The sequence below is a fragment of the Ochotona curzoniae genome, unplaced genomic scaffold (genome assembly GCF_017591425.1).
Source record: "Ochotona curzoniae isolate NIBS_2020 unplaced genomic scaffold, NIBS_Ocur_1.0 contig_21, whole genome shotgun sequence".
Taxonomy (NCBI): Eukaryota; Metazoa; Chordata; class Mammalia; order Lagomorpha; family Ochotonidae; genus Ochotona; species Ochotona curzoniae.
In genome coordinates this window covers 9,705,594-9,732,762 of record NW_024465322.1, presented here as the reverse complement: position 1 = coordinate 9,732,762, position 27,169 = coordinate 9,705,594, and the positions used below count along the sequence as shown (strand labels likewise).

The following is a 27,169-nucleotide window of genomic DNA, read 5'->3' as shown; positions in this document are numbered from 1 at the left end:
GCTGGTACCCTAGTAAGTTGATCAAAGTAGTAGTTTGGAATTAAAGTGGCTCCAAAGCTGCCAAAAGCTGCTACTATAGGCTTGTTTAAAGCATATTAGGTAAATCTTTGTAGTTCATACAGCTTTAGCAAGGAACGCATCTGTGATTGACAAGAGAGACAAGTCAAGAGGAGCTTAGGTCAAAACCCCAAGTTTTTATCAGGTATAAAATAAAAGATTTTACTGATAATTGCACCTTTATTTAGTGACTGATTCAACAGTAAATAAAATGACAATTTGCACACACGTAATGAATATTAAGATTCACTTAATGTACATGTAGAATTTCAAACATTTTATCTTCACTAAGATAGTGATGCCAGAATATTCATTGAATGCCTTCTGTCTTTGAAGTACTGGCTGTTGTTCACACAATGATGGTGATGATGTTGTCTTTGTGATTCGGTCTGGAGAATGTGAACCAGCCAGTGAACAGTAACGTGTCAAGTGTTGAGAAGAGCTGTAGCTTCCGGCCATCTCGTTGGAATTGTGATTTTCATTTGCCAGGGTTCTACAGTCGCCATCTCACTGTTGTCATTTTCTCTCCCTCCTAGACACATTGGACCATCTGCTCCCACTAAGCCGGCCTCAAGGATTAGTCTCTGGACCTAATCTCCTTTCTAATTGTGCTTATGTCATTCCTAGATTGTGTTATTTATAAGAGGACTAAGCTTCCTCGAGAATGATATCTGTAGCACATGTTTTGTTTCCCCAATGCCACGCTCCTGTGTTCAGTGCCTAGCTAGCTAGTATCACCATTAGAACTACCAAAAGACATGTCAAGAAAGAGGAATGGGCTCTCACACCTGTTCTTTCATCCTCTTGGTGAGATACATGCATGTGCTCAGACGTTATACTCGGATAAAAGTGTCAGAGTGTAACTTTGGATTACACAGACAGCAAGTCATCTAAAGTCAGTCTGTCTCGCACATTTCCGGGGTAGCAGAAAGGAGCACATCTTGGAGCTCGTTGAGGTCATTGCCCTGCTCGAGTGAGGCCAGGAGCGATCTGCCGGCGTTAAAAAACTTGCGGGAGTCAGACAGTATGACACAGCACACACCTGCTATATTTATCTAGGGATATTAGCCTTTCTAAAATCAGCCAACACAATGTCAGTTGAAAAGTCATGTAAGGCAAATATCTCCTTCTGTCAGCCTTCTCTTGCAGTCCTAGGAAATACCTCTTTGCCCTGTCCAGGAGGAGCCCAACCTTCCTTGGGGTTCTGCATTCAATATTGTCAGAGTTCTAAGAAACATCTTTTCTGTTACCTGAAGACGTATGGTTAACTTATTCATTTGTTAAACATCTTGTAGGTACCAGGTTATTGCTAAGCCCAAAAGAGTTAATCCTGAAAAAAGAAAAAAAAGACCAAATAAACAAAAAGAGATAAATACCATTACTAACGACAACAAGATGGAAAAACCTACGCAAATTCCTCATTGCATGAATTTAGCAGGGAAAAACACATATATTATCTCCTGGGAGGACCACGTTTCTTTAAATAATCATATTAATTGTGTGTAAGTAAAGGAAATGCTCTGAAATGAAAGACAAGTGGCTTATGGAAATGAATAAAACAGAACTAAGCTGGGTGACGTGGAGCGGGCTTCTGAAGGATGTGTTTGACATACAAAGGTTTTTATTAAACAGAGGTACAAAGTTACCCCTGTCAGAATAAAGGAATGCCAAGAAAAGTCATGTAACAAAAATGAGCTATAGAAGTTCAAATTCATAAATACAATTCATGTGTGGAACTTGGGAAACTTGCATAGAAACTGGATGTTGCAGAAGTTGGTGACGAATTTAATGTAAGCGGCAAATGGCAGGAGAATGTACAGAAACGTCTCCCCTTTCCTGGTTTGTGTAGGTAGGTGAACAGGAAGGCGGGGGGATCAGGCTTGATATGGGGGCATGATACGACAAAGTTTTTACAACAAAAACAGAACTGTTAGTCAACCTTCCTGTAACAGTGTAGGAATTAGCTGAGGAGCAGATTACGTCATTAAAACCATGAACCAGGTTGAGATAAGCTGGACTGAGTGGACAGGTAGATTAAGAAAGTATCAATGACAGAGTTTGCCAAGTCACATTGCTTACTGACAAAATAAACAAATCTGCACAAGCCCTGAGGAGTATTCACAATACCCCAACACGGAAAACAGAAGTATCACAGACTGAAAGAAACTGATGCTGTTCTGGCAGAGATAAATAAGCAATAATCCCAAAAGAACCCTTTTATGAAAAGGGGTTAGGAATGCCCACTGATTTTTGCGACAACAATGTCCCTGGTTATTAATGGAGAGTTCAAAGTTACTTAGGTAGAATCACAGTGGCAGATGCACCATGGAATTATCTTAACAATTGAATAGAATGATATTCAACTTTTAGAAAATTCAGGAAATAGAGCAGAGAAGACATCTTAAAACATAGGCAAGTCCAATGTGTATGAAGGAAACAGTAAGGAGAAGTTAGTTGATTATTAAATTAAATGCAGAAAAAAAAGCTTCTCATTATTATTGAGAAGGTGGAGTGCTGGTGAAAGTAGGAAAATTAAGTTAATGCAACTCAAGGCATATATAATTTTGTTTTGAAAAAAGAGACTAGTATTTGTATGATAATTGGCATGCGTCATTTTACAACTTCTCTGGAATATTCCCAACAAAGGGCAGTGGAAAGAGACAAATTTTTAATTCAAAGCAGTTGGAAAGCAATTTTCTAAGAAACTCTGATTAAACACTATCATGAATGTGCTTTTATAACCCACAACCCCCCTTCATAAATTCTATTGTATGCTAATATATATATGATAAAACCTACCTTATTAGCTTTTCATTAGTTATTACTGGTGGGTTTCATTTGCTATAATTTTGCTAAGATTTATTCATCCGTCATACTTAAAGAGGACTAAGGTTTATAAATATCTTAACAGTGGTATTCTGCACTGACACTTAGAAAACCAGGCATGGTTTAATGTTTTGTATATATTTTTCTGTCTTTTAAACCTGTTATTAATTTTTCCTCAGTACATTTTTATTGACTCCTGTATTTCTTCTAGTTTGTGAGTCTGGGTGGATGCGTACAAAGAGCACAGCATTTGTTATGATCCAACGGATAATCTCTATTTAAAGATACTTGCCTGTTACAGATTCAGCTCACCGCTACTGCCAAGATTTGACTAGATCAACGGAAATTTCCGTGTGATATTGAATGTGTCTTGATCTGTTTATTTGACATATATAATGCAATCTTCTAATTACATGCAATTCTAACTTTGGCAGGTGAAAAGTGGTAACGATGCTGCAGTGTTGGCCAGCTGTTTTGGTTCTTGGATTCATTCTGCTGAGGTCAGAAGGCAGGCCAACCAAGGAATCTGGATACAGCTTGAAGTCCTATCAACCTCTAATAAGATTGCGACATAAGGTACAGTTACCATTCTGAACGCATTCATGATGCCTGCCGAAAACCAACCAAGCTTTTGGCTGTCTCACTTACTGTTTACTTAGAAGTATGCATTTCAGAAAATTCTTTCTGTAGTTTCCATATAATTAAAAAAATACACATCTTAAAAATATAGGAATATGCCCTTTGGGAGTTGAATATTTTTCACAAAGAATAAAAATGTCACATTTAAAAAATATAAACGAAGTTTGTGTGCAATGATAGTAATGGGTAGCTAAAGTCAAAATGTTATCTTTGTAATTTTTCATAAACCAAGCATAAATGTCTTGCACATGTCCTTTTGAAAGGACTCTGATTTTGTTCCCATTGTCAACTTTTATTTCATAGTTGTTTATGCCTTGAACTCTCACATGTACTGTTTTATGTAACAATCTTATGAAAATGTACCTACTTTTATTCCTTTGGCAGGAAATTTATCTTAGAAATGTGAAGAAATGACTTGGGAATCGTTAGAATTTATGAATTATTAAAGGAAGTTAATGCAATGAATCTACAGCGCTAAGCATATAAGAATGTTAATATTTGGGGTTTGGGACAGGGCTATCAGCAGGGAATAGTCAAGCCTGTGAGCCACCTGCAAGGCCAGAGACAAAACCCGGGAGAATTGTATCCCAAACGACTATGAACAACAGAAACACCACAGGGAAGCTTTGACTCATCCCTTTAATTAGTCTGTTTGCCAAAGTGAGGTTTAAAAACTTTTAATGACAACTCGTGATGAAAGCAATCTGAAAAGGAGCTCTCAGCACTCTTGGGTCTACTCATACCTGTAAGAAAACTGTACTAAAGACAGAGCTGATCAAAGTTGGATATTGTGAAGCGCCACGTCTATCGCATGTTTAGATAGTCAACATTCTCCAATAGGATTATATTTCTAATTTTAAAATGTATTGATGCAAAGATTTCTACAGTATGTAGTAATACAGAGAAATAGTTGTAACAGGGAAAGGAGATAAAGTGGTGTGGAGTGCATAGTGCGAAGGCCGGTCCTTTTATCCAGGCTTTGAGGGGGAGGCAGAGTAAGTAAAGAGGACACTTGGCATAATGGTGAAGATGCGTTGGAGGACGTCCATATCCCTTAGTGGAAGGCTGGGCTCTACTGTATGATCTGCTTCCAGTGTCCACGTCTTGCTCATGCACACTGGGAAGCAGCAGACAATGACTCAGGTGTGGGGGCCACTGCCCCCTCAGGAAAGACACCTGCTCCTGGCTCCAGATTTCCTCCTGGCCCCACAGGGAAAACACATGCTCCTGGCTCCAGGTTTCCTCCTGGCCCCACAGGGAAAACACATGCTCCTGGCTCCAGGTTTCCTCCTGGGCAAGTTGCAGCTGTTGAGTGTATTTGTTGAGTGGAACAAGCAGATGCAAGATTTCTCTCTCTCTATTTCTCTTGCTCCCTGTCTTCCTTTCAAATAAATGTAAAATAAATTAGCAAAGGTTTTTTTTTTTTTAATTTGAAATTCAAGAACGACGTTGCAGTTGTTGAGGAAGATGCAGGAGTAGACATGCTCCGAATAGGGTTCCGACTACAGATCCAGGAATTCCGGGACTGTGTTCAGTCTCTTCAAAGATCAGAGACAAATGCACCAGTGAACGAGGCGTGACTCAACTCTTGTCCATAAGGGTGAACCTTTGCAAGCTTAATTCGGAAAGCGTGTCATTTTGATGTTCATTCTGTTATTCAGAGAAGGTCCTGTGTGCCTTGGTGATGGATTACATTGCTGTGATGATGAGAATTGTAAAGTCTAGCAAAGGGCTCTGTGATTGCTGCACATGTGTATCCGGTGTGTCAGTTAAGTTAGGTCTCTCTGGAGTGTAAATAGAAGAAGTTATCCATTTAGGAGCAAGTTTTAATTTTCAAATGCTCAAGTCATTTTTATATTCCTGGGAGGAAGGTCTAGTCCTAAAATATTTCTTTTCTATTTTTAACTAATAAATTTATTTTATTTTTGATGATTTCCACATAGGCATAAAGGATGCTTGCCCATGTGGACTGCCAGTTAGGGTACGGAGAGTTGACAAATGGGTGAAAGTGGATGAGATGACCTCCTCCAGTCTCCCTTTCTCCATCTCTGTCTGGGGAAAGTGGGGAGAGAAGGGAAAAGGGATCCCAGCAGCCCAACCACATCAGTACCCAGGAACTGGGGACTGCCACCCAGTCTTATCCCAGCATTCCCAATGTGGAGCGTATTACCAAGGTACTGCTTAAGTGATTTCAATGGTTCTGAGATGCCGTTGAGAAAGTCCTTCCAAGGAGTTTGAAGAAATCCTTCTAAGGTCCATTGGCTGACATAGCCCATCCTAGAGGCTCCACTCGCTGTCAAAGCTTGGCCGAGAAAGCTGTCCAGTTTGTTCTGCCCTCCATGGTACTAGATGTCCTCTGCAGGCTTCAGTGAGCTGGTTGTCCTGTCCCCCATGTGCATCTGGGCATGCCATCTGCTGCCCAAGCTTCACCAGCTGAGGAGACCCAGTACTGACATTTGTACTCCACGGTCAGACCACAGGTGCTGTAATTTTCCCTGTGGTTGGTTTTCTGAGTCCAATGAGCCACTCGTTGTGGGAGAGGGGTCCCCAATGAAACCTTGCTGGAGGTGACCCCAGTCCTGACTCTTGTGTGTGCCAGCCAGTGCGGAGTCGGCTCAGTATGTCACCCACATCAGCCTACGCATGCAGTGGTGGTTGTCACCAGATCAGTTCTGTTCGCAGCCCCGTCTCTTACTTTAAAACCTTGATCAAATTACTAGATACATTTAATTTCCTGTACTTTTGAGCATTTTTTAGGTGTTTAGTTTTCTCTTTTTATTATTAAAATAGACTGCCACTTTCTACAGTGGTATTTTTTCTTGAGTACATAAGAGTAAAGTTTTATCTCTGAAAACACATAAATATCTGTACCTGAGAAGGATAAACAGTTTGAAAGATAGTGAAACCAGAAAAGGAAAAATAAAGCCACCTGACAAAGTATGTTGGAAGTAAGTCATGAAGACTGCGACAAATACAGCATTAAAAAGTAATAAAAAAGGAATTACATTTTAGATAGTGTCAGTTTTTTAAAGCATTGCAGAGAGATATAACACTAAATGCTTAAAAAATAATAGCACTATACAACATATACATTATCTAGAACTGAAAGTTTTAAGAATGCGCTATATATTATTAACATTGCCATGGAATTCTAAGTCGGGAGAACTGAGTAGATAGTATCCATTTACAAAACAAAATATTGAGAAAGAACAGCACAAATAAAGAGGGGGGACAAAAAAGGGGAAGGGAAATGAGAGAATAGAGAGATAGTGGGGGCAGTACGGCAGGTGAAATTAGATGAAGACTTCGGAAGGTACATTTTGAGTAATCTGAATACCACAAGTGTTAGTTCCAGCCTTAGAGTCTTAAGAAATTACATACTGAAAGAATGCAGTTTTATATTGACCAGGTTAAAAAAACAGTGTTAACTTTATTAAATATTAAGGGATGACGGATGACAGGGATGCTAAATACTGCATCTGACTCCACGCTGGCCTTGTGACGACCACCTAGTTCAGCTACAGAGACCACCTGCCCAGCATGCTGTAATCTTTTAAAAAATGCTGATTATTTTTACTCTTCTATCCTACTTGAGACATCCCTATTTAACTGTGATGTAAATTAAATCGTGATGTTTTATAGAAAGAAATCACGTAATACCTGCGTCAGAGACCTCAAGGACTGAATGGCCAGAGTGTGTATTTTAGTACCAGGGACTGACTCTGGAGTTGCTTCATAGCCACCGCGTGAAGGGCGGGACTTCTCAATGCCAGAGCCACTGAAAGGACAGGAGTTCTGTTCTCACCTGCCACACAGCAACAAGTATTGTTACCATATTTGCCATATCCACACTTAAGATATTTTCTGTTAATAATAACATAATCTACATTTAAAAGCTTAAATATATGTTCAGAATATTTAATAGTTTGTACTTTTTAGTCCACGTTTGTAACAATTATAGGCTTTCTTCAAATAGCTAGTAACTTATTGACATATTTCTTGTAAATGATTTGTAGTTTTGCAGCTTCTGTTTACAGTCAATAAGTCCTTCACCAAGTTCCACTGTAAACATGATTCTAGGAGGTGGTACTCCAGTTTTTTTTAGCAATAAATGTGATATATTCAGTAATCAGTGCTTTTTTGAGTGTGTACATTATGTAACAGGTAGCTTGGCAAAACTTTGTGTCTATAACTTATAAGATTAATCCTTCTGTTTATTTTAGCATGAATATTGCAACTTTATTTAACAAGGCCTTATGGTATACTTCAATATTTGAGTGAACATATGTAGCTTCCAATATAATTAACTTTTCAGGATTCTTTCTGTCCAATTAACACTCCTGAGTAGTGTCAAATTGCATTAAATTATTAACTTATTAATTCCCCGAGAAGTTGTAGACCGTTAATTTGACTTGGACGAAGATAAGTTACAATGAATCAAAAATCTCCAGTGTAGAATAAAGTGTGTCCATAAATCTTTGGTACCTCTCAGTAGCACTTCACAGTTGTTTTGCTATTGATTCTGTGTATTTTAAATGAATGTTAGAGAGATGTGTTTGTTTTGCTCTTTAAATGGTTTTGTTTTGTCACACCTGGGTATCAGTTCTTGCCAGTGCATAAAGGCTCTAAGTCTTATTGGCTAGTTTTGTGAATAGTCAGCATCCAGTTCTCTGGTATTTTCCTTTGGTGATTCTGTGTATTGCAAGGAGGAAATCTCTTCCAAAGGTATGATTTTTCTACGTTCTTCTAGCATTTCCTGCTCTGTAGTTTTGCGTAAAATGTTTGGAAAGAGAAATGTTGTTCATCTAAACACGTGCCATCTCAAGCCAAATCCTGTTTTTCAAGAAATTGGCAACATTCTGAAGTTTTAGCGTCTCAGTTTCTATCATGCTAGGAGTGAAGTGTGTACAGCATTCATCCCCATGGGAACTTGTGCATGTCAAGTGGAAATGAGTGCTTACTGGTTTTTTGTGAATTCAGCCTTTTGAAGGCTTTCATTCTATTTCCTTAGCCATTAAATACGAAAGCATGCTCAAGTGTTGTCCACATGTTCCCTCTACATTTCCGGTGATGCCATGCTAACGCATGTTCTAAAGGTCAAGTACACCCATTTTTGTTCAGTGTTTAAAAGGGACAAAGTAGGACATTTTCTCTGCTATGCATATTTAGTAATCTATTTTTTTAAAAATATTTTTATTTATTTTTATTGGAAAGTTAGACACACAGAGAGAATGAGAGACAGGAACATCTTCCATCTGATGATTCACTTCCCAAGTGGCCACAATGGCTGGTGCTGAGCCAATCTGAAGCCAGGAGCCAGGAGCCAGGAGCCTCTTCTGGGACTCCCATGCAGGCACAGGTTCCCAAGGCTTTGGGCTGTCTTAATTGTTTTCCCATGCCACAAGCACTGAGCTGGATGGGAAGCAGGGCTTCCAGGATACAAACAGATGTCCCTATGGGATGTCGGCATGTGCAAGACAAGGACTAGTTGCTAAGTTACCGTGCTGGGCCCTTCAATCTATTTTTTTAAATTTTAAATAAATATTTATATGAAAGAATTACAGAGAGATAGAGAGACAAACATACATACATACATACATACAGAAAGAGAGAGAGACAGATTTCTTCCATCTGTTCTGGTTCATTTGCTAATTGACTGCAGTTGCCTGGTTGGTCCAGACTGAACCCAGGAATCAAGAACTTCATCCTGGTCTCCCAGTGGGTGAAGGGACCCAAGCACTTACACCGTCTTCTGCTGCTTTCACTAGTGCGTTTGGAGAGAACTGAATCGCAAGTGGAGAAGTTGGAACTTGAACCAGGCGGCCAAATGAGAGGCCCGCTCTAGAGGTGGCATTTAACCTGTGTACGACATCTCTGGGCCCTGGATAGCTTTGTTATAGCTAATTTGTAAACAAACTTTTCTAAAAATACTGCTTTGATGTACACTGCAAATATCAGCCTTTGCTTCTACAAACATCATCCATTTGGCAAACATAAAACCCAACTGCAAGATGCCTTCAAAATTTTATTGAGTTGTGTACTCAATTTGATTTGAAATTCTAATATATACTAAAACTCTTCTTTGGTGGCTCATCTCTGTGTTTGAATGCCACATGAAATTTTAAAAAGGTGAGATTTATATGTTGTTTTATCTTAAATAAAAAAAAGAGTGGAATTGAAGGACATTATATTAAATGAAGTAAGCCGGATGTGAAAGGTAAATGGTACATGCCTTTGCTCCTGTAAGAAAGCTGAGAATATTGGCTTCCTGGAAGTAGAGAGTAGGTGGTCGTCAGGAGAGGTTGGGAAAAATAAGTAAGGGATGCAAGGAGTACAGGTGACAAAATGCAGTTATTGGGAGGGATAAAGGTTAATATTCTACAGAAAACTAAGAGTGAATTCTCAGTCCAAGTAAGAAGAATTTACCGTATGTTTTACAAAAAACTGAAACAAAGGATTGTGAATTTTCCTAATATAAAGAAATAGTAAATACATAAAGAAGAGTAATCCTAAACTACATAGACATTTCATATTGTATAAATGTATCTAATTATTACACTGTATCCAATGGGTATGTGTGTGTGTACATATGATTACTATATAGGTCAATAGAGAAAAAAGAAAAAATCCTGAATGAGTATTTGTAGGTTACATTTGGTATGATTCTTAGATCAAAATGTGTGTATTTATGTATTTAGTCTGCTATGACTGAATGCTTGCACAGGTTGATGTGGTAATATTTAGAGATTGAAAACTCATGGAATTCCGAGAATCAAATAGCATAAGTTAAAAGAGGGATCTGGAAGACATAGTGGGAAACTAGAATATTCAAGTGAAGAGTATCAAGGTTTAAATATCATCATCACTAAAAAAATTGGAAAAATAGGTAAGGTTATTTCATTATCTTAAGATTGGATGAGGGATACTACTGTAAAATCCTGGATAAGGAATTGATAAAATAAAAAGCAGAGACCAGAACAACAAGGAAAAAGTCAAGTGAATGCAGGAGCTATTTATTTTTTATTTCCAAACTATTGCTTTAAAATCCTAATAAAATGCACTTAAGAACATCCTAGAATATATGATTTATAATAAGGATTGTCGGGAATCATCAGCAATTCTTACAGCAATTTCAAAATTTAGAAAACATACATAACTTTAAGAAAATGCGAAAGTGGCAGTTCTATTTGCACTGCCACAGAAGACACTGCACAGGCTAGAGGTCAATGCTGATGAATGGACCAGAACGAGATGGCTCCATGGTGAAATATCGGAGAACACAGAAGCTAGCAAAACAAATTCTCACGTTTAAATACTGTATGAAATACTTCTATCTTGAGCTATTGGAATTAATTCAAATTTTCTGATGCACGCTAGGCACAATATGATTGTGCAGATTTCATTGGCCCGCTTGTTTGAAACGTTGTAATAGACTCTCGGTGCCTGAAGTATATAGTCTTGTAAAACTGTGTCCCCTAAGAAGGTCGGGATGTGTTTGTATGTGTTCATGGAGAGATCAAGACACAGACAGGGTCGGCATGATGGGCAAGGATCAGGGTAATTTTCTGTTTTGCTCTTTTAAATACCTTCTTTTATTTACAGTGTCTATGGACAAGGTGCTCTTAGCAAATTATTTTATTGACTCTGTATATAATGATATTAATAACAGGTGGGATGCTTTTTGAGTGCCACCCTTAGAAATTAACAAATATCTTTACCAGTTTTCTACTGTCTGACATGAATGAGAAAGTAGTTGGGAGAACAAAAACACAAGATTCAATGTATTTCTGACAAGCCAAATATCAGTCCGGAAATAATTGAAAAATTAAGTTGTTTTGACCAAATCTTTACCTCCCATCTGCTTCCTGAGCAGGAGGGCGCCCCCAAGTGGCTATTAACTCTGTGTTGGGCTTTGAGCCTTTTGTGCCCCGTCAGTTCAGGTCAACCATAAAAGACTTAGCTTGTTCAATGCACTCTGCTGCCTCTAACCAGGGAAAATTTCTCTCTCTCTCTCTCTCTCTCTCTCGCTCTCGCTCTCGCTCTCGCTCTACTTTAAAACTGGCCATCACTAGTTCTAGAAATGTTGGCACTGGATGGAAATTGATTAAATATTCATTATTAAAATAAAGTGGAGTTTATTTAGAAGGCAGCCATATAGATTAAGTCCTGAAAGGAACTATCCAGCTTATTCAACCAAATGGTATGTTTCAATCTTGAAAATATCAATTCTTCTTCCAGAAAAAAAGGGCATAAACCCCATGGGTATAATTTACACAGAATAATACTGATTAAACAACAAGGCTTATTAATGTTTACTTTACAGCAGTGCTTTCAAATTTTGGCAATTAAATACACTAGGGGCCTTTTAGTCAATTCACTTAGAGCATGCTTTTTAAAGAAATTGTGCTTTAGAAGTTGTATTTAATCCAATACACACACTTTGCTTTCCAATTCCCATGAGAAAGTGAAAAAGAACACATAAGCAGATTTGAGAGAAAGGGAAATTTTGTTCAGGTTTAATTTCAAATTATTGAAATAATTAGAAACAAGATGACGAAGTGAGAAGCCGTTGCTATGGGGTGCACCATAAAAGACCACTCATACCAATTTAGAATTTGGGGAGTCTATTAGCCAAGCTCGAGGCTGCCACTACCTAGAACAGGTCTCAGCAAAACAGCCCTGAGCTGTCAGGGCAGTGAGCTTTTAAAGGAAAAAATATATCCATATCCTGGTGGCCTTTATGCTGACAAGCAGCAGGCAAGGGTACGGAAGCTGCAAGAAGCAGGTTAGAGCGAAGAACCCTTGGGGCGTGCGCCACATTGGGACCCTGGGTTGATCATGGGTGACCATTCCCTGTTTCTGAGTCCTGGGATGGTAGGGAGATTGGGCGTGGCTTTTCCACTTATCTTCCTTCAGCCCCCAGAAATGGAAAGAAGAAATAGAAACTTTTGAAACAGTGATCAAACCCACTTTTCCTTAACACTCAGTCTTCCCCACCCTGATCAAGTAAGTTAGCATCATCCAATGTAAGAATTTAAAAAAAAAAGAAAAAGGAATAGTAATTCAACAAATTAAAGAAAAACTTTACCTTATGCCAATATTTACACATGCACGTTTATGAGAAAAATGTGAATTTATTCTTATTATATTTTAACTTGTATTCAGTTTGTTCAATTATATAAATATTCACACATAATGGCAGCAAAAAAATTAATACATATTGGAAACTCGCGAATGGCACCATTTGAGGAGATGTTCAGGCCTGTCATTGACGTGTAGCAGATGAACTCATTGCTTACAAAGCCAAGAGAAAAAGAGACACGAGAAAAATCTTGAAGGAGACATTCTCATTTTGTAGATCGTTTTCAGAAGTGCAGAAGAAACCGCTGTGGTTTTCTCATCATTCCCCCACAGCTCTGCCTTACATGCAGACGTTGTCTTCCCTTCAGTGATAAGCCCAGATGTAGACATGCCGAGTGCAGTTGCTCATGGCGCACATCCCGGGGTGATATTTACTGAGTGGGTCCAGTCATACAATCTCACTGGTATATGCTGTAACCTAAGAACCAAATTATAAAGTTAGCCATTATCTTATGTAAACTGTATGAACAAGATAAATATTACAAAAGTGGTTGATATTTGTACATATGTAGAGCAGAGAGAGAAAACATAATTTATTGTCTGCAATTTTCAGCTGATCCTCATGTCTTAGTTTACAAATTTCCTACCTTTGTGTGTTCTCGTTGTTTTTTGCAGTGAGACATGGCTTGATTTTTGCCGCCCCGAAGCCCTGAGTTTTTAGTGACTTTGTTGGAATAGATTTCTGTACCTGCCATCATGTGCCCCCATGCATGTCGGAGTGTTGGAAGTCAGTCCAGAGAGTCCTCAGAGTTGCAGACGGGTGCTTTTTGCTCACAGTTCTGTTTCTGTTACAGTGATTGCTGTCCCTGTTTGCTTGATGTGTTAGTTGCATGTGGGTACTTCAACGCCTGTTCCGTGAGAACCTTCATGGAGCCACAGTGGGACTATGCCTACACTGAATGCTAAATTCGCATATTTGAAGTCAGAGAGAACAGGTCCCCCACTCCCGCCTTCTAGTCTCCGATGTACTGATATGTAAGAATGCTATCGTGTAAGTTAGCAATCTGTGTCTTTTCAGTCTCATATTGCACTGTGAACTTGCAAGTCATCATTTCTCCTAGCTGCAATATAACTGAATACTCAAAAAAAAAAATCATTGTAAAGTCAGCTGCTTATGCTGATTGGAATTTATGGTAAAAAGTGAATTTCATAGTCATGTGGATAACTTCGTATATGAAAATGAGTTATGTGGCCCAAAAGCAGCATTGTGTGCAGTAGATGGTAAATGAGGCATTTGATAGATCCCAGAAATATTACTGACGAAAGAGGCACATCTACATTCAAATTACTGTCTATGTCAGGGTGCAAATTTACTCCTGAATCCACAATGGAATCTCAGCAATGATACCAGTCTGCCATGAGTAAGTGGGCAGTCCCCCCAAGCACTGGCGTTTACCTAGGGTTTAGAGTTGATTCCTGTTGTGAAAATCACAGTGCTTCTCTAAACCATGTGGGTGATCAATGCCCCAGTGTCTTTATAGATGTGTTACAATCTGATGTTGCATGGGACATCAGTAAAGGGCTTCAATGTGTAGCTGAAGGGAAGCCTATCAACTTTACTAATACCTTGAGTCTTTCATTTAATCTTTTTGCCCTTCGTGGTGAAAGTTCAGGTCTCCCAACCTTACTTGATTGAAGGCACCTTTGAGTATAGTAGTTCAGTCAATAAAATCCAACCAAAAAATCAACTCCATCTAAAAGTATTCCAATAAAGCCAGAACACTCGTAATTCCACCTGGATTAATAGATGTGCCTTTCTCAGTACTCCATTACTCTTTATAATAAACCCCACATTTAGTCTCTGCTGATATTAGTTATTGAGATCATGCACGTATTTTTGTGTGCTGGATGTTGGACTCCTCCTACAGACTGTGCTGGAACAGGGCAGAGAAAGGTGTTGGCACATTGTTGTGAGAGAACTGATTGCAGTGAGCTCGTAATCAGGAGGGATTTTCCCACCTAAAAGGACAAGCTGGCTCCTCCTGCTCTCACGTTCTCCTGCCCATCCGCTGGCTTCAGTGTACATCCAGTGTGTGGTCAGTATGATTCTGAAGATCTGTAGTAAAATAAGCTAGTATAGTAGTTAACTTGCACCAGGTCGGTATCATAACTTGCACTGAGTTATGAAAATAAAAGGCTTAGATCTGAGAGAAATTAGCAAAAGCAGAAAGAAGGAGTGAATTTAACCCCAAACACACACGTGAGAGCAGCTTTCAAACTTCAGTTATGGTGCACGGTGTGTGCGTTTTTATTTCAAATGCATACTCTTTTCAGAAAAAAAAATATATATATATTAATTCCCATGACAAATTTGTGCTAAAGATACTTTAGATGAAGCATATTGAATCAGTTCTCTTTGGGAGGAACTGAGAAATTCGGCAGTTTAACAAGTTCCCCAGTGGCTCTTATTCCACACTAAAATTTCAGAAATACTGAAAAACGTTTTCCAGACCGGTGCACTTTATCTGGAAGTCAGGCATCTCCATATATATTTCTGATTCCCTAGACTTGATCTTCTTTGCAACTCAGCTTTCCGTATAGAGTCCACTTATATTTTGAATGGGCTCTTGACCTATTTTTTTTCTTCTGTTTAAAGGTGCAAACGTTTGCCATTTGTGTGAGCTGCAGGTTATAATACTTATGGACTGTGATGATCGTTCCTCCTCTGGGCCTCTTGAGGTTACCTGACTTCTGTCTGTGCTGTTGGTGCACTGACTTGGTAGCCTCATTGCATTTTAGCGTGCCTTGAAATTGAATGCCATTTTTCACATTGTGCTTGAAAGTACAGATGCTATTCCACTGACCCGAAGCAGTAAATGTTTTTATTTTTATTTTAATTTTCTTCTCAATAGCCAATGCGATGGTATGGTTTTGAGCTCCAGTTGTAGCAATTCTATTATAAGCTAATTTTTATTGGACTATAAAATAAAATCGAAATACTGTAATCACAGTGTGATATGTAAGGGTATATATTTTCTGTTGTTCTATGGCTAGTATTTGTGTTTTGAAGAAATTTCTGGCTGTGAATAAGAACGTGGTCGAGAATATCTGCATTATTCTTCATTTTGTTTGACCCCTTAGAGATATCAGCCTCGTAGCGTGTGTTGGAATTTAAATGTCAGATGGTTTCAGATGGTCACGGAATTTTTAGATTTTTAGAAATTTGGAGTTTTTCTTAAAAAACAATATATGAGTAGTTTTTTTTAAATGTGAAAATTTGAACTAATTTTAAAAGTTTCCTTCCTTGTTTTGAAATTGCATTTTTTTTTCCTTAAATTTGAAACGAATTAAATAGTATCTGTTAGGAAACTTAAGAGTCAGTGAAATTGTACTTCCAATACAATGATATCAATATTTGGGATGGAATAATGTACTAGAGCATTGGAAGCCTTTAGGATGTTTTTTCCGTGCGAGTTCAGCTCACCATCTTCTGCCTTTGTTCTTTGGCTAAGAGCAGGTACTATAAGGGATCTGCAGAAGTCTAAAGGAAAATGCATATTACATATAACTGCCTGCCTTTCAAAGTTTCTTAATATCAACACAAGATTACATTTTTCCCCAAAAAGTCTTTGAAAATATCCCTCATAGTTCCTTGCGTGAGTTTAGAAATCTATTTTCACTTAAACTGTATGTCAAGAATAAAATATTCCCTTGGGATAGATGACAGGTTGAACAGATCAGCTTAATTCTCACTTTTTGGAAAGTGGCATTATTTTCTGATCTATCTCCTGTCATTTGATAGCCTTGCTTTCCGTCACAGGCAATGATTCAGATGAAATATCAGTATTCCTGTTTTAGCTCTAACTCTTGAAAACTGAATGTGTGGCTTCTCCTCTGTTGACAATAGAAGGAACAGATTTCTTCTTCTCCGTCATCCTCACCTTCTTTGATCTCGTCTGAGCCTGCTCAGCCTCACAGCCGTTGTATCAGTGCTGTTCCTTGCCGATAATGTCAGTGCAGTTAAGCAAGTATGAAAACATGAGAATTGATTAGGTTTTATTTCTTCTTTCCCACGGTTGGCACCATTTTCAAGATGTGTTTATTATGTAACCTTGCCATTTCCCGATTCTTCAATAATATATCTTTCACATATAAAATGGTATTGAATATGTCATGAAGTGAAAGCTACTTTTCCAAAGAACAATAGTAGGAATGCTTAATAAGTTCATGGGTGCAATTTACTTGTCTTGTAAAGCAAAGTAGTCAAAAGAGTTTTAAATTTGTTTAACTTTGTACTCTCACGTTATGAATAACGTAAAGGCTTGTTAGTTATAGAAATACTAATTTTTCAATCTGTTAAGAATAGCTTATGGCAGTATGGATTCTTGCTAAATTGTTCCTAGATATTTTTCTGCTTTTTGTTTTTCATTTTATCCCAGGATTTTCTATCCCATAATAGAATGGGGGAAGCAGAACACTGAGTGCATCAGAATAGTAGCCATCTAGGAGTTCAGCTCTTGAGGGAATCTAGATTAAAGAGGGATAATCAGGGGAAAGCTTTGCGATGCTTCTAGACAGCTAAGATTTAATGAAACAAGGTTCCTGAAACTTGAAGATTAGGTAAAAATAGAATTGGCTTGTCATCTCATTTCATCCCTGCTGCTAATTGGGCAGATGGAGCCCACACCTCCATCGGGATGCTCTTTCCCCTTAAGACCTCTCTCCAACCTGCTGAGCACAGGCCTTCCAACAAAACTAACCGTTGACATCATCCACCTGGGAAGATACACAAAATCAAACACCTCCGTGTTTTAACACATTTTTCTCTGTGGTAATGGAGTTAACAACTGTTGGTTGAAGTGCAATAAGTTTTATTTTTAAGAGTTTGAATGTGGCAATGAGAAAAAAATAATTTGAAAGAAAATATTTGAGATACAATAATATATAGAGATAGTTTAATTACAATATGTGAATCCAATTCAAATGTCAGAAATAAAATATTGATGATTAGGCTCAGCATGTTGGCTCAGTATCTATCTCCTCAATGTCCAATCCACTATGGGCGACAGTTCATGTCCTGGCTGTTCCACTTCCCATCCAGCTCTCTTTTCCAGTCTGGGAGAAGGTGGAGGATGACCCAAAGCCTTGTGACCCTGCACTCACATGGGAGACTCAGAAGCTCCTGGCACTCATTGACTTAATGTAAATTAAGTAAATGACTTAATGTAAATAAGAATAATGAATAATATGTCCCACTGCTTGAATAAAATGCATCTAATAGTTCAACATGAAGTGAAATTTTCAGATTATATTGATGAGTTTTCAAATGTTCTAGAAAAAACTTCCATTAGTTTGCATGCTAATTACTCATTTTTCATTAAGCAGGTGTTTACTTGTTCATATTATTTTGGCATGTGATGGATTATATGTTGGATAGTGAACATCATTAATAAATTTTCTAATATGATCTCATACTTAGCACTTGCAGTTAACACAGTGGAAACACGATGCAGGTGTGTTTGCTGTAGATGTGTGTAATTGAACTTATGCACCAGTAAGTGGCATCCCTCCCGGGCCCAGGGCAATGGGCATTTGGTGTGTGGGTAGAATCAGTCCTTGCTCCACGTGTCCCTCTCCTGGATGGCTCATTCCCCAGGCGCACCCTCCCCAGTGGCTCAATCCCCAGTGGCCTGCCCTTCTCGGTCAGGGGGCCATTGATCAGGTTGTCTGGAGGTTTTTCAGCTTTGCCTTCCTTCACCACAGTTTTATGGATATTTTTTTGCCTCTCCCTCTCTCTCGGGGGGACTTCCACTGGGCGGGGGGGGGGGGGTCTTCTTGTTCCTGCTCCCTCCCCCATACTCATTAGAAACTCACCATGCTTTTGTGTGGGACTTTGAGTGCCTTCCAGTAGCTCTTCTGAGCTGCTGGCTGCAGCTGTGGAATTATATACGTATATATGTGTGTGTCTCCAGTGCTTCTCCCTTTTCAGCTCTCTGTTCCACCTGTTCAGCTCCAGAGCTCTCTGTACTCTCAGCTAGTGCTGCCTCCCCTCCTGGCCATCCTGTCATCCTCAATGGTTTCTCCTTGGGACCATTTTGTTGCAAATGGTAGCATTTCATTCTTTTAAAAGGCAGGGTAGAATTCTGTCAAGTAGATATATTGTTAGGTTTTAAAATACGGTTAAGTTCTTACGTGCAGCTAATTTCCGCAGTCAAGTCCGCTTCTCAGGATTAGTTCACCGCAAGGCCAATTACCAACCGTGATGAGGTTATTAGGAGGTCCTTAATTCCAGCAGGGTATGAATGGGAGCAGGGGCGGAGGGGGAGAAACCTAGAAGGGACATGTGTCCTGCCATGGTGGCAGGGTGGAGGGCTGCCAGGCCAGGGGAAGGGGACCATCCAGGTAAAAAGGGGAGGGAACAGGAAGTGAAGGGTAGGCACCTGTGAAGGCTCATTCCTGCAACTTGCAGGTGAGCATGCAAGGTGTGGGCTGTGTGGGGAATTGGTGGGAGGGGCTGTGGGCGGGCCCCAAGCAATTGTTGGCTGAGATAATCTGAGCCTTTAGTAGGTGGGCCTGGATTAGGAGGAGGGGCTGCAAGAGATTGGGGGCTCGGGTTCTCAGGTAAGAAACCGTGAGGTAACATTTCATTGGTGGATCGCCGGAATGGCGCGAATTTCACCAACCGTGGGGAAGGGGAGGCAGGAAGGGCGCCGGGTCCCAGACGGGATGTTTCAATCACTCCTTCATTCCTGTTTCGATGGGCACGCTTATTGTGTACTTGTCTTCACTATTGTAGATTGTGCTGGTATAAATTCAGGGTTAGAGGTCACATTTTCATGGGATATAGCTATCCCTAGAGATAGGATAGCTGGGTCATTTGGTAGATGCATTTTTAAATGTTATTTCTTAATTAACAAATGCTAGGAGTTTATTTTATTGTTCTTTCCCAAGCAGCTCTCTCGGAAAGACCTACTTTTTAAATGCCATCTTTGCTATCGGTTTTACACATTTCTGATACAGTTGTTTTTCCCTAATTTAATTAGATTGTTTCACTTGCAACTAAAATTCTGTGTTCCTATCTAAAATAAATAAGTGCATAAGCTTTACTGATTTTAGTTGTCTAAGTTAGGAACAGCTATTACTTTGAAAAACACTTCAGTGATTCTCTTCAAAGAATTTGGCAGTAAATGGAACATTTAAGCCTGAAACTCCTTCTCAACTTAAAAAACAAACAAGCAAACAAAAATACAATAAAAAAATGTTTTTTTTCCAGTCCATTCTTTAATTCTTAATTTGTTCTCTCTAATGGATTCTATTGGAACAGTTCCTGTTTGCAAAATATGAAAATATGTTGCTTTGGTAATATGATTATGTATATAATTGTATTTAACCGAACAAATAAAAGAGAAGTAACTTCAGCCTATTTGGCTCTAGTTAAGCTAAGGCGAAAATCAGTTTCCCACCTTTATGATGGTAAAACTCCTTGAGGATTGACTAAATTCCAACCTGTAGGCTGTAATTTTTTTAGCGACTTTCCCCCAAAGAAGCACATTCAGAATTGCTTCTATTTCCAAATTTGTTAAGGAATACTCTAGGGGCCAATATTGCAGTAGAGCAAGTAAAGTTTCCTCCTGCGGCCCTCGTGTCCCATACATGACCATTTAGAATTCCGGCTCCCTCATTCCCGATCTAACTCCCTAACGAAGATTCTCAGAGAGCAGCGGAAAATGGGCCGGGTATCCAGGCCCTGTTCCCGTGTGGGAAACTCAGAGGAGTTTCCTGGCTCTTGGCTCCTGGCTTTGGTCAGGCCAGCCCTGACTATCGCAGTCATTTGATGAGTGAACCCTCTGATAAATTATCTGTCTCTCCACTCCCTCTTTCTCTTTCTTACTGCAGCTTCCGAATGAATGAAAGGAAATACTGTAAGCTAAGCACTCAGCAAACTTCTACTTCTGTTATCTAAAGAAAGTAAAGCTTTTTAATGTGTCAAACCTGCACAACTCCTATATATATATATATATATATATATGAGCAAAGTATCATGTACCATTTGTTATGTTAAAGGAATAGATGTTTTATATATGCACATATACATTTGTGCATATTAACACTGATGTAATTAACTCTGAGGACAATATTGTTCAAGAACAGAGGCTGGATTCATGATGATGAGAAAATTGGGAAGTGAAGACCTACAGGATATCGTTGATCTAGCTTGTTCAGTAAATACACATTTCCATGCTCAAAATCTGAATACCGTGTTAGTGATCGTCACAAAGTCCGTTGGTTTTGTCTGTAATGAATTTGTATTGGAATTGACTGTGATTGACTTTTTATTTTAGAGTTGTATTTCAAAGTCATTTTCATTGTGAGACCCTTAAACACTGAAGGTAAACTGTGTTTGATTATTAAATATGAAGTTAGGGTGTGCACAATATCTACTTTAGAGTGTGAAAGCGAGCTGATTCTTACAGAGTTGCCTGGTAACTAATAAATATTATATCCATTTGGGAGACAGGTCTGGGCAGAGCAGAACTCAAGACAATGGGAAGATTGTTGTCAACTTTAGCCTTGCAAAGCTAAGAATGGATTAGAATCCAAATGAAATTGAAGGACAGCAATTGATGAAAGTTTCTGTCTTTTTGATGCAATTCTTTGCCAAGTTCACTCTTAAAACTTTTGTTTTCACCAGCAATTTCTGTTCGATGTAGAGCTGTTGACAACAAATTCTAAAAATATCATTTAATATCTGTTGAATTAAAACCGAATGATCCAGGGCATTTGAGAGGCTGTATTATTCATTAAATATTCATTAACTTTGTGATTATGTATAATTTTTTCATATAAATTATTATTTTTAGAGAAAAAAATGTCCATTAAGAGTTGTTAGTTTTAAGAAAATATGTTATATGATTTTTTATACTGTTGTGTTTCATGAGTGTGTGTGCAAGAGCATATCAGATTGTTGGTCAAATAGTTATTTAAGGATTTTGATCTATTTCTGTTTTAATTCCAGCAGGAAAAAAACCAAGACAGTTCAAGAATCAAAGGTAAGGAATTATTGTCTTAAATAACAGTTATATAAGTTTGTAGGAGATAGAAAATGCTGTGGTGTTCCCTTGAAAGTCAAGCGCACTCTGAGGACACAGTGACTTACAGTCCTCAGAGCGGTTCTTGTACTGTCTTGAACTCTTGGATAATTGTCTGGAACAACAGGGGTCTCTCTGGAGATCTCTTTTCAGAGACCCCTGGGGAGCCTCTGCATGATTTCTGGCGATTCCCATATATTCTGGCGGGATTGTTGTCTCTGTGAGTTTGTATGTTGTCAGCAATGTGAGTAGACAGATGCAATGTGCAAAGCAGACCTCATGGAGAATCAGGCATTGAGGCATTTCCACCTCATTTGGTTTTCCTTGAAAAAGCCAGAAGCTATTTATGGACTAAAAGTTTTTGATACTTATTGATAGAGCCACATTTGGTGAGACATGGGATGATTCACTTCCCTACAAACTGGATTTTTTCCATTTCAGTGTTGGATCACTGAGATAATAAAGGAATGTAATTGGCTTGTGACTCTGAGTGGGTGCTGGCATTGCCCTGTGGTGACCGCTGCATTCACGTGTGGCCCTGGTCCTGAGTGGGTGCTGGCATTGCCCTGCGGTGACCGCTGCATTCACGTGTGGCCCTGGTCCTGAGTGGGTGCTGGCATTGCCCTGCGGTGACCGCTGCATTCACGTGTGGCCCTGGTCACTGTACAGGCCGCTCCCCTCTCCCCGTCCCCTTACCAAAGGCTCTTTAATCCCAAACCTCACTGTGCATTCGCAAGTGTCCACTCACTATTTTCTGTACCAGAAAGTGAATGCATTAGTTTTTTTTTCTTCAAAATTCAACAAATTTAGATGTTACTAAGCCTCTAAATGTTGCAAAAAAAAAAAAAGGATGAAATGACAGTTACACGTTTCAGTGCTCAGGCACTGATGCAATCTTGCTTAATAAAAATCAAAATTAGTATTTTCTGAATGTTTCTCCGCGATAGTTTTGTCTGTGCTTTGTCATGGTATGTGCTTATTTGACCGAAGTCTGAAAAACATACACGGGTTGCCATTCCAGGTACTCATTTTCAGCAAAGTGAAGTAGAGCTTGTTATTTTATATGTAAGATTATTATTCATATTTATACTTTATTGCCTCGAGGCACATAAATCATATTAATTCATGTAGTAGAAATTGCGTGTTTTTTTTTTTTTTTTTTGCAAATGGTGCTTTGAGCATGTGTTCTTTTATAATGGAATGAAAGTTCCCAGAGGAAGCCCCCGCTCTGCACTGTTGTCATTGTCGCGCGTTCCAGCAGTCACACGTGGCTTTCACATTGCTTGCTTTGGTGTAAATCAGAAATGTGTGGTTATAGTCAGATTTGATGTTTGTGCTGAAACGTTCCCTGCTCTGCGAAGCATTTTGAAATGCTATCACACTGGCACTTAGAAACGGCTGTTCCAACATGATTTTAGGTGTTAATAATTTAAAAGGAAATGTTCCTAGCCATTAAAACCATTGCTTACCTACTGAGGGATGACAGCAATTCAGAGAATCAAATATTTTACCTTCCTTGATAATGAATTATCAAAAAGTGAATTCCATTCTCATTTAATTGTACAGCCCCTTCTCAACTCCCATTTTTACAGACCCTTAATTGTTAGTCTTACTTCTCAGGTCATGTTTCTGAAAGTGTCAGGAACATTTCTAGAAGGCTCTGATCCTCTCATCTTGTGCATGTGGCACCTTGTTCTGTCCATATCAGTGTTGAATCAGTGGTTCCTGCGTCATAATGCAGAAACACAGCATCCCTTTCTCTATTTATTGTTGCCATCATCCAGCAAATTTTGCTTTTCCAAAGTAACTGGTTATGTCTCTTTATACCAAGAAGAACTAAATAGATCATATAGTGAGATGAACTCTTCCTCCTCCTCATTTCCTAAAATTCAAAAGTTTGCCTACCCATAAATGGACTCACCTGCTGATGTGGGATTTACGGTGATTTCTTTTTCAGATTTTTGTTGCTGTTCACCAGGAGGTAGTGCTATTGAAAGATGCCGTGGCATAGCTGGGGTTGGGGGATGTTGAGAAAAAGTGGCCAAAAGCTGAGACTAATTATATTTATTACAAATAGCACTTTATTGCCACATGTAGTAGGGGATGTCATATAAACCAAAATTCCGGGGACAGTACAGAGAGAAGGAATGGTTCGTGTTGATTAGGGTATCAAGGATGCCAACTGAGGCACAGAGTGAAGTTAGCTTCAGGGAGATCGTTGGTGTCTCTTGGTCACCTAAGATTTGGGGAACTCTCGGGATTCCAGTTTGTCTGTCAGGCTGTCCAGGAGGTGTGAGATGTGGAGTTCACAGGGTTCCTAGTGGATCTGTTGTTTTACTATCATAACTAAGAATTCCTCAATCTGATGGAACAATAATTAATAAAACAATTTACTCCAATGGTATTGAGCATAATTATATATAATATATATATATATATAACCACATCTCTGAGGACTAGGATATCAGGTCCTAGGGAACTTAGCCATTTCTTCTTTAAAAATCCTTATCTAGATTTTATACATATACAAATATATACATACACATATATATATAAATTACATGTATACTTGTAGTAGGCTGATATATTTATAATATTACTTATAATTTATGTATACTATATAATATGCACATATTTTAATTTTGATTATATAAACAGCATAAATTTAAATAGTGTCCATTTAATACAATCACAATATTAAGAAATGATAGATGGAATTTGTTTCTGTTGGAATGTTAATTTTATTATTGTTTTGTGTCCAAAAGTCTTAAGAGGATGGATACTATTTATTGATCTCCCATTACATACCACAAATCTATTTATTTCCTGTGTTTCTTCAGTTCCATTAAATATTGAAAAAATATAAGAAATATGCACAATTTTCTATGTATCCAAAACAAATTCTGGAAGACTAAGTAACTTTCCTGAGATCATAAAGTTAATAAATTCCCGAAGCAGCAATAATTACTCTACTGCTTTTACTTGGAATTACTATCCCTAAATCTTAATCCTGGGCAACTTTCTACAGAGACATTGCAGTTAATTTTCTCAGGGGAAATCCATGCTTAAAATTATGACCATCATTTGCAGCCCTACAATAATCAGTATAAATTAAATTTTTTTGGTAAGATGAGAAAGTTCTATTTTATAAAAATGAATGAATCACTTATTTACACTTAAAAACGCAAATGAACGGTGTAACCATGACTGTTAGTAAAACTGTAAACTGTAAAATGGGAGACAGTCTTTTCCCCCCAAATAAATTAGATGATTATTCTTTAATGATAGCAAATAAAGCAGTAATTTGACTCGCTTCAATTTTAATTTTTAAAATTAAAAAAAACTGAAACTGTTCATAAAACCTAGAGTAATAATTGGTGTAATCAACAAAGTATATCTGATAATATTTGCTAAAATCATGATTGTTATTTGTAATGTTTTAATGTTGGCATTATTTGTGTCTCTTGATGGGGAGTCAAAGTCTGGATTAAAATCTGATATTTTTCAATGGACATAAAATTGCATGTATTTATGCTGTACAATGTGATGTTACTTAAATAGATATACATTTTAGAATGACTATATGTAGCTAATTGACATAAGTATTACCTATATAGATATAATTCTGTAATATAGGCACTGAACATGTGTTCTTTGATTTGTGAAACATTCAGTGGAAGGGTCTTACAAAGTGGATAGAAAATGTACATTGTCTCTTAATTTCGTTCACATGTGTTTTTGGAAAATTCTTTTGTCTTGTTCATAGCCATAATCACCCCGTTGTACAAATGATCTTAGCAGTCGGGTAGGGCCATGCAATGCAGAAAGCCAGGACCTCTATACTGGTCTTGAACACCTGTACCAGGGACTCCAGGACTTGGGTCATATTCCGCTGCTCTCCAAGATGTGTTAGTAAGAAACTGGATGAAAAACGGAGCAATAAAGTGTCCACCTGTCTTGGGATACTCTCCTGGGTGCCGGGATCCCAGGGGTGGCTTCATGTGCCGGGCAAACCTTCTCCTGTACCATCAGTTGTATCTGCGTGTCTTACTAAACACCCCTGCAACCGCCTTCTTCCTAAAAGATATTCAGAAAATATTTGTATTGAGTGATGCGTTAACCAAAATGTTAATCTATCAATTGCTATATATTTGTATACAAAAATATTTAATGCAAGCCCCATGAATTAGCTATATGAAAGTTGGTATAAATATATTACTGTTTTCTTAAAATTAGTTTTCACAGAATCCTGTATTTAAACAAGTACAAGCATAGTCCCTTTTCTGTCATCTTTTATGATGTGTCAGCTAAGAAAATAGTGTGGCATAATTTATAATTAACTTTTTGCATTTATTGTTATATGTTGCTTTTATTTATTTGTGAGGGTTGCAGTTCTCAGCTATGGAAGCACATATTTTGTTAAAAGTGACTTTATAGCTGGATTATACGGTATGATCAACTAAATATTCCGCACATATATTATAATCATTGTAAAGTGGTTTTGTTTTATGAGCAACTTTAGGGAATATACATGTGTTACAAAATTGCATTTCCTAGATGTAGAGTAATATATGCCTATCATAAAATCTAGCCAGTATTAGATTTAGTGAGAAAAATCCTTTCCTAGTGCTGGAGGAAGTCCAATGCACAGATACAAATAATTCTGAGTAACTTTACCAAAGGACTACAGAACCTCCAAACAGAAGCCACTTCGACTTTTGGCTAAGGTGAATGGAAGTAGAATAGCAAGGGTGTGAACTAGTCTTGTGGTAGCGAATGTGGCTGTCACGAGCTGGAACTTAATCTGAATAAATCTGTGTAGCTATTACCAAGCTAATTTTTGCAGCCATACAAGAAAGTACCTCTGTGTAGTTGCAGATCTACTTATACTGTCTATCCAAGTTAGAATTGAGCATCTCATTTACTTAGTTTTCTATTTTACAAGTAATAATATTGTTCAGTATAAAACTGAAGGAAAGGGGCCTGGTATGGTAGCCTAGTGGCTAAAGTCCTCATCTTGCACGTGCCAGCATCCCATATGGATGGCCGTTCTAATCCCGGCAGCCCCATTTCCCATCCAGCTCCCTGGAAGGCAGTTGAGGATGGATCAAAAAGCCTTGTTACCCTGCACCCATGTAGGAGACCCGGAAGAGGATCCTGGCTCCTGGCTTCAGATCAGTCAAGTTCTTGCCATTGTGGCCACTTGGGGAGTGAATCAACGGACAGAAGATCTTCCTCTCTGTCTCTCTTCCTCTCTGTGTATATGACACTCCAGTAAAAATAAAATAAATCTTAAAAAAAAGAGAGAGAGATGGAAATACCGAGGAAAACACATTTGCCTGAGATGAAGAAAGTCAGGCTGACATTTTAGCTGGGAACACCGAGAGTCCTTGAAGTAGGTCAAATCTTACTTTGGATAGAAGATTTTCTGGAACTTGAAAGGAACCTCTTACTTAACAGATGATAGTGATTTCTTT

At 38.4% G+C, this 27,169-nt stretch overlaps 1 protein-coding gene across 3 annotated transcripts in view; it reads left to right on the top strand.

The window, feature by feature from the left end:
* The first annotated feature begins 3,333 nt into the window (after positions 1–3,333).
* FSTL5 (follistatin like 5) overlaps positions 3,334–27,169 on the top strand; it is a 196,459-nt gene continuing 172,623 nt past the window's right edge. For 2 of the 3 annotated variants that reach the window (XM_040971412.1, XM_040971411.1), the window contains exons 1-2: positions 3,334–3,459; positions 21,623–21,653. In XM_040971412.1, the coding sequence (XP_040827346.1) occupies positions 3,334–3,459; positions 21,623–21,653 (157 nt within the window). Of the gene's footprint in view, positions 3,460–21,619; positions 21,654–27,169 lie in introns of all 3 variants that reach the window. The other variant, XM_040971410.1, reaches the window with a different exon arrangement.